Source organism: Peromyscus maniculatus, chromosome 7, assembly GCF_049852395.1.
Source record: "Peromyscus maniculatus bairdii isolate BWxNUB_F1_BW_parent chromosome 7, HU_Pman_BW_mat_3.1, whole genome shotgun sequence".
Taxonomy (NCBI): Eukaryota; Metazoa; Chordata; class Mammalia; order Rodentia; family Cricetidae; genus Peromyscus; species Peromyscus maniculatus.
The window spans coordinates 35,478,197-35,485,374 of NC_134858.1; the positions used below are offsets into that span (position 1 = coordinate 35,478,197).

The 7,178-nt window shown below is 38.5% G+C and overlaps 1 protein-coding gene across 1 annotated transcript; it reads left to right on the plus strand.

The window, feature by feature from the left end:
* Positions 1–1,286: 1,286 nt before the first annotated feature.
* LOC102910972 (olfactory receptor 8C8) lies at positions 1,287–2,256 on the plus strand. The gene has a single exon (XM_006997326.4). The coding sequence runs from the start codon at positions 1,293–1,295 to the stop codon at positions 2,241–2,243; it is 951 nt and encodes a 316-aa protein (XP_006997388.3). The 5' UTR covers positions 1,287–1,292; the 3' UTR covers positions 2,244–2,256.
* The last annotated feature ends 4,922 nt before the right edge of the window (positions 2,257–7,178 follow it).

Consider the following 7,178-nt stretch of genomic DNA (forward strand, 5'->3'; position numbering starts at 1 on the left):
AATCAAGAGATTTACCATTGGTCCAGAATTTAAGCTAATTTTTATGAAACTATTTTATAGGTTTTTTTTATAAGAATATGCAGATATGCCACAAGGTGGAGGTACATGCCTTTAATCTTAACACTTGGGAGGCAGGGGCAGGTGAATCCCTGTGAGATTGAGGTCAGCCTGATCTACAGAGTTAGTTCCAGGGCAGCCAGGTCTATACAAAGAAGTCCTGTCTCAAAAACAACAACAACAAAAAAAAGTGCAGACATAAATAAACAATGATCAACATAGTCTACAGTATCATAGCTAGGAAGTGGAAAGTTCTAATGTAAATTTCTACTAACTTGAGAGCCTATTTATACTTCTATCCCCTTCATACAATTATTTTTGTACAATGCTACTCCTTGGCCAACAGTTTATTACTGAAATCAGAGGAAAGCTAAAAGTGGCAAGTGAGAACGTCCCTGGACATTTCTTCTTGTAGAAGTGTGCAAAGCTTAATGAAGAAAATGACAAAGGGGACCACTCACAGTTCTGCCCTGGGGACTAGATACTCCTTCTGGAAATTTACAAATTCAGTAGAATGTTGAAACTCCAAAGGACTGATGTTAGTTCTATGGCACAAACTCAACAATTTTTTTTCTCTCAAGGAACTCATCCAACATGGAGAACATCATAAAGAAGAGAATAATTTTCTGCACTTCTAATGAATTTTCTCAAAAATCTTTACCTTGAGATATTGGAGACTCCTGAAAGAAAGCGACTTTCTTTTTTGTATGAAAGAAGAATCTTTGTGAAGTTCTCAAACAGCAACCACGTCGTTTTCCCCAGAAAACATCTACTAGCTAGTCAGACACATTGTCAGCATATTGCAATTGCCAGCTTCATTATTAACAACTTTGGGCCACTGAGCACTTTTTGGAGGAAGACACCATGAATCCCAATGTTAGGGAAGGCTCCAGGTAAACCAAGGTGAGCACTGAATAATCTTTATCTTGACATTTTACCTTCAAAACCACATCTATATGAATCATAAGTTCTGAGGAAAATGCACACATTGCTGTTTTCAGTCTTAATCCTTAGTAAACACTAAAAGAAAGAAAGGATGCTTCCTGCAAAGAAACTGAAATCCCCTAGCATCTTTCTGGGGTGATATAGACAACATGGGTAGGCAAAGGAAAAATTAAGGATTCCTCAGGACTTCATGTTCCTCACTCAAGCTTGGAAACTGATAAATCCAGCTCTGCCCTTGGAGTAAATGATGGTTAGTGGGTTAACATTGCTTTCTACACTTACTCTTGCAGATGCCACACATGATGCAAATGACTATGAAAAATGACTCTTCAGTGTCTGAGTTCTTTCTTATGGGACTGACAGACCAACCTGAGCTCCAGCTGCCTTTATTTATTCTGTTCTTGGTGAACTATACAGTCACTGTGATGGGAAACTTGAGCTTAATGAATCTCATTTGCCTAAACTCAAACCTTCACACTCCTATGTACTTTTTTATCTTTAATCTGTCCTTCATTGATTTCTGTTATTCACTTGTCTTTACTCCCAAAATGCTGATGAGTTTTGTTTTAGAGAAGAACACCATCTCCTTCAGAGGATGTATGACTCAGCTGTTTTTCTTCCTATTTTTTGTGAACTCTGAGAGTTACGTGCTGACAGCCATGGCGTATGACCGCTATGTGGCCATCTGTCAGCCACTGCTGTACAAAGTTGTTATGTCCCCTAAGCTCTGCTGTCTGTTGATATTTGGTACTTACTTAATGGGATTAGTTAGTGCCTTGTTCCACACAAGTTTCATGATCAGGCTCAGGTTTTGTGATTCTAACATCATCAACCACTACATGTGTGACATCTTCCCACTCCTTAGGCTCTCCTGCAGTAACACCTACGTGAATGAGCTTGTGAGTTCTGTTGTGGTAGGTATAGCTATCATTTTATGCTGCCTCATTATCTTTATCTCATATGCTTTGATCCTTTTCAATATCATTCATATGTCATCAGGTAAGGGTTGGTCCAAAGCCTTGGGCACTTGTGGGTCTCATATTGTAACTGTTTGTCTCTTTTATGTATCTGGGCTGCTTGCTTATGTCAAACCATCATCTGCTGAGACTGTAGGACAGGGAAAATTTTTCTCGGTATTTTACACTTTTTTGGTGCCCATGTTGAATCCTCTCATTTACAGTCTCAGAAACAAGGATGTCAAGCTTGCTGTGAAGAAAACCTGGAAGAGACTCACAAGCTAATTTATCCATTGATGAGTCCTTCAGCCACATTTATTCCAGTTTGATGTGTCTTTCTCCTTCTTTCTTGTCTTTTACACTACATATATACTATTATTTTCTTTCTCCTCATTCAATAGAATTGATGGAATTTATACTGTACATATTTTCTTCCTCCATGCAAAATTGTTCTGTATGTACCATGAGGATATGAGACATCTTTAAATTCAAATGTGTTTATGATGGTGGAATGTCCACTGCATATATCAGATTAAGAGCCTGGTTGGCTTTTTTTTTACATTTTACATTATCTGAGAATAAAAATTCTTAGTACTTTTTCTTGTAAATATCATTGTGCACTTATTTTAATATTTATTTATGTGTATGTGTGAGTGTTCCTGAGTTTACATTTACCATGTGCATACAGGAGACTGAGGGAGACAGAGAGGTATCAGATTCCCTAGTGGTGGAGTTACAGGCAGCTGAGAACCACCATGTATAGAACAGAACTCATGGAATAGAACTCAGATCTTTTGTAGGAGAAGCAAGAGTTCTTAACACCTTAGTCCTCTTCATGGCCCCAATTACATTTTATTCCCAGCTAATGAAATCCCTGGCATTCTACACTTTATTTCTAATTCATTTCTTTCTTTTTTTGGTACAGTTTTGATGTTTTTCCTTATTTGGAGTGTTCATTACCTGTATATTAATTCAAAGAGATGAAAAGACACTTGAGAGCATAAAATAATTGTTAAAATTTCAGCAGTTATTTGATATGGTTCTTATTCTAGCATTTTAGCTTCTAATTGATAATAGGAATCTTTAAGTTGGGGGGTAAGGCTTTAATTTCACACAATTTATTATTTGCTTTGTATTATACTTTCTTATTGTCTGTGTTGGATAGGAGACATGCTCTGTAGTGTCCCCTGAAAACCCACAGATGTGTGGATAGTGAGTGTCTAAGCTCCCTCAGTGAATCTCCCAGCCCAGCTTGCAGTTGGCTTCACTGAAGAATCTGTTTTCTTTCTGACTCTGTATACTGATGATATGTTCTTAGGCAGCACCTTGTGAAGTCAATGAGCTTTGTGAGCTTTCTTAATACTACAGGCATCTGTCTTCCCTCCAGGAGAGAACATGTCTATTTTTAGATAATAACTTCATGATAGAGGATGTATCATGCTTAGGGTTTAATGAATCATGAAAGTGTAATTTTTTAAAAATAATTTATCTATTTTTATTTTATGTGCACTTGTGTTTTGCCTGCAAGTATGTCTGTGTGATGGTATCAGATCATGGAGTTATGTACAGTTGTGAGTTGCCATGTGGGTGCTTGGAAGTGAACCCAGGTCCTCTGGAAGAACAGTCAGTGCTCTTAACTGCTGAACCATCTTTTCAGTCCTGAAAGTATATATTTTATGTTAATAATGTTTAAAAAAGAGATTTGACTTAGAACTGCAGAAGTAGAAAAATGATGCATTTAAAAATTAATTCAATCTGCTAAAAGTTAGTGTTACCAGAGAAATTAAGCATTTCTATTTATTATCATGATGATAAGATTATTGAATGTTTTTAATTTCTCAAAGGTATTCTGAATGCCTAGAGACTTTTCAGTTGTTTTTTATTCATTAATTCATTAAAGCGTGTGATTAAATAGAGGAAGTGAATGGGAGCCATAGGTACAGCATATAAAGTGTGGTCTTAGTTTTATATTGCAGTCAGCATCATAGCCTGAAGCAAAACAAATCAGCAAATAGCCTAGCTCAGTTCTGGGAAGTAAATAGGTCTGTCTCCCCATGGAGCAGTGTATATTTACCCAACTAGTTCATTCCATCATCTAAAGGCATTGAAAATTCTTGAGTTCTGATTTGATGGTCATGAAAGGCCTCAGGTACATCTCTCCACAGTCCTCACCCTTTCCCATTCATGTATAAATATTAAGATGGAGTTTTCCAACAAACATTAAGGTATGGAGGCCATGCCTATCATGAGTATCATGGATCCATTGTAATTTCAGGTTTATTGTGCTGGCATTATTGTCTAGAAAACAGTCTGGTAAGGCCAAGGGTAGGGAGATCTGATGTATTATCACCCTATGGCCCTGTCAGGATCAAAGACAAGATGAATGTCCTTGACTAATCCACTGTTATAGCCCTAGCCAAGGCATTTACCTCCACAGCAGCTGCAGCTGTTACTGACAGGGGGCAATGTCCACTATGGATAAGAGGTAGCTTGGGCTAGATCTCTTGCTGTACTAATGGAGGATGTTTTCCAGCCTTAGACACCTCCTCTGTGGTAGTGGAAGGCCAGGCCAACATTCCTGTGATGTCATCTTTTCAGGCAGAAGCCTTGACCTATTTGTTTCCAGGGTAGATATAGATACTTCTGTTTATTTTCAGCTGACATCATCAGTGGCCTCTTAAATAGTTGCAATGAGATTACTCCAACATGGTACAAGCTTTCTGGTAATTTTTGCCTTTGATATTTAGAAGTACTTGAAACTGAAAAATGATTTTGAACAGTTCAAAGTTCAGTGTGTCAGAGAAATAGAAGACATCTTGTGTTATTTCTTTCTTTCTTTCTTTTTTTTTTTTTTCGAGACAGGGTTTCTCTGTGTAGCTTTGCGCCTTTCCTGGAACTCACTCTGTAGCCCAGGCTGACCTCGAACTCACAGAGATCTGCCTTCCTCTGCCTCCCGAGTGCTGGGATTAAAGGCGTGCGCCACCACCGCCCGGCCATCTTGTGTTATTTAAATGCAATTGAATTCAATCATTTTAAAAGGTGGTAATCAATATTTGAAACAATGTCACCAGTAGGTATGATTACATAGGCCAGAGTGTCATGATACTCTTCTCCATTTTCTTAACTCCTAAATCCTCTCTGCCTTTCCTCCTATGATGTTCCCTGGTCTTTCAGAAGGGGGTGATACAGAGGTCCCATTTAGGGTTGAGAGCCCATCATTCAAATGTTCTTAGTACTTTGATAAGATATGAGTCTCTGTATTAATTATAAGCCTCTGAAAAAAGTAATTTTTTTGTCTCAGGCTGAGAGCAGCACTAGCCTATGGGTATAAGGATGAGCAATTACAAAATGACTTGACTACATATTCAATTAGATAAATAGTGGTATTCTGTTGTTCTTCAAGCTTATGTCTTCCCTCACTCACAATAAACTTCTGAAAAGGTTTATATACCAGAAATACAGTATTTCTTATGAAGCAGGCATCAAATCAAATCACTAAGTGGTTGGTTATTATCCTAATATCCTTGCCACAATTGCATCAGTGGACATATCCAGCTTGGCAGGTTATTATTATAGTAGGCATGGTTAATGCTTGAGTTTGGCTTTCAATGAGTTTTCTAGCCAACAACCTGCAAAACACACATTTTTGAAACTATAAAACCTAGCCAGCCTGGAAGGAGTTTGTATCTTAGTACCAACTCGATTTCTCTGTGTCATGTATCCAAAATTGGCAGTGTCTTCAGAAATGAGATCTTACCATCTAGTTATGGTAGGCAACCAAGAGTAACAATGATAATACCCTGTTTTCCTTTTGGAGCCTCTTGGATTTCTCTAGCCAACAATTCATAGAAGGCATTTTGCACCTGGCCCTGAGGTTCTTATTGAAAAGGCCATGACTTCTGGGAGCAGCATAATAGCTCCTTTTTACTTTGGTATGTTAACTTGACATATGGTTATATTTGAATTTATTGATTTTCCTTATCATGTATTAAAATGTACTGTCTATTTATACACTGTTTAATTAAGTTTTGAATTCATGTCATGTCATTTCAAATAAACTTTGCCTTGCTTATAAGTTGAAATTACCTATTAATATAATGAGAATATGGTGCAGAGATAAACTGATCACTGGGAGTCTAGCTAAAATAGCTATATTTACAACAACTCTTGCATCTAAGGCTCAAGGAGCATCACAGGAGGCTGATTAAAGTTGATTTTAAGAGCTGGTACTCTACTCTTTCCCATTCTAGAGCCAGCATCATCTTCTTACGTAGTTCTAATCTAGTCTGTAATACTGATGGTGATGGTCTGAGTGAATGGATTTGGCCATATTGGTTGCGTGGTTACCAGGGTTACCTTCAGCTCTGGCCAAGTGGATATTTTTGCCATCAATGATGCATTCATTGACCTCAAATACATGGTGTATATGTTCCTGTAGGACTCTACTCATGACAAATTCCACAGCATAGCTAAGGCTGAGAATGGGAAACTTGTCATCAACCAGAAGGCTATTGCCATCCTACCAACATCAAATGGGGTAGTACTGATGCCAAATATGTTGTGGAACCTCATGTATCTTTACCACCATGGAGAAAACAAGGCCCACTTGAAAGTTGAACCAAAAGGGTCATCATCTCTGCCCTTTCTGCTGATGTCCCCATGTTTGTGATGGTTGTGAACCACAAGAAGAATGAGAACTCACTCAAGATTGTTAGCAACGCTTCCTGCACCAACTACTAGTTTCTTGGGGAAAGTCATCCATGAGAACTTTGAGATTGTGGAAGGACTCCTTACCACAATCCATACCATCACCGCCACCCAGAAGACTGTGCATGGCTCCTCTTGGAAGCTGTGGTGTGATGGCTGTGGGGCTGCCCATAACATCATCCATGCATCCACACATCCACTGGTGCTGCCAAGGCTGTGGGAAAGGTCATCCCAGGGTTGAAAGGGAAGCTCACTGGCATGGCCTTCCACTGTTCCTACCCTTAATGCATCTCTCACAGATCTGACATGGAAAAAGCTGCCAAGCATGAAGACATCAAAAGGTGGTGAAGCAGGCCCACTAAAGGGCAGCCTAGTCTACACTGAGGACCAAATTGTCTTCTGCAACTTTAATAGTGACATCCACTCATTTTGGTTTTGTTTATAAAGGCACCAGTTTGAAAGGATTAATTTGTAGTGCTTTCTTTAATATGCAAACCATTCTGTGTCATAAGT

Bases quoted from the DNA above. Each gene is read 5' to 3' on its own strand.
- LOC102910972 (XM_006997326.4), top strand. From the start codon at position 1,293: ATGCCACACATGATGCAAATGACTATGAAAAATGACTCTTCAGTGTCT.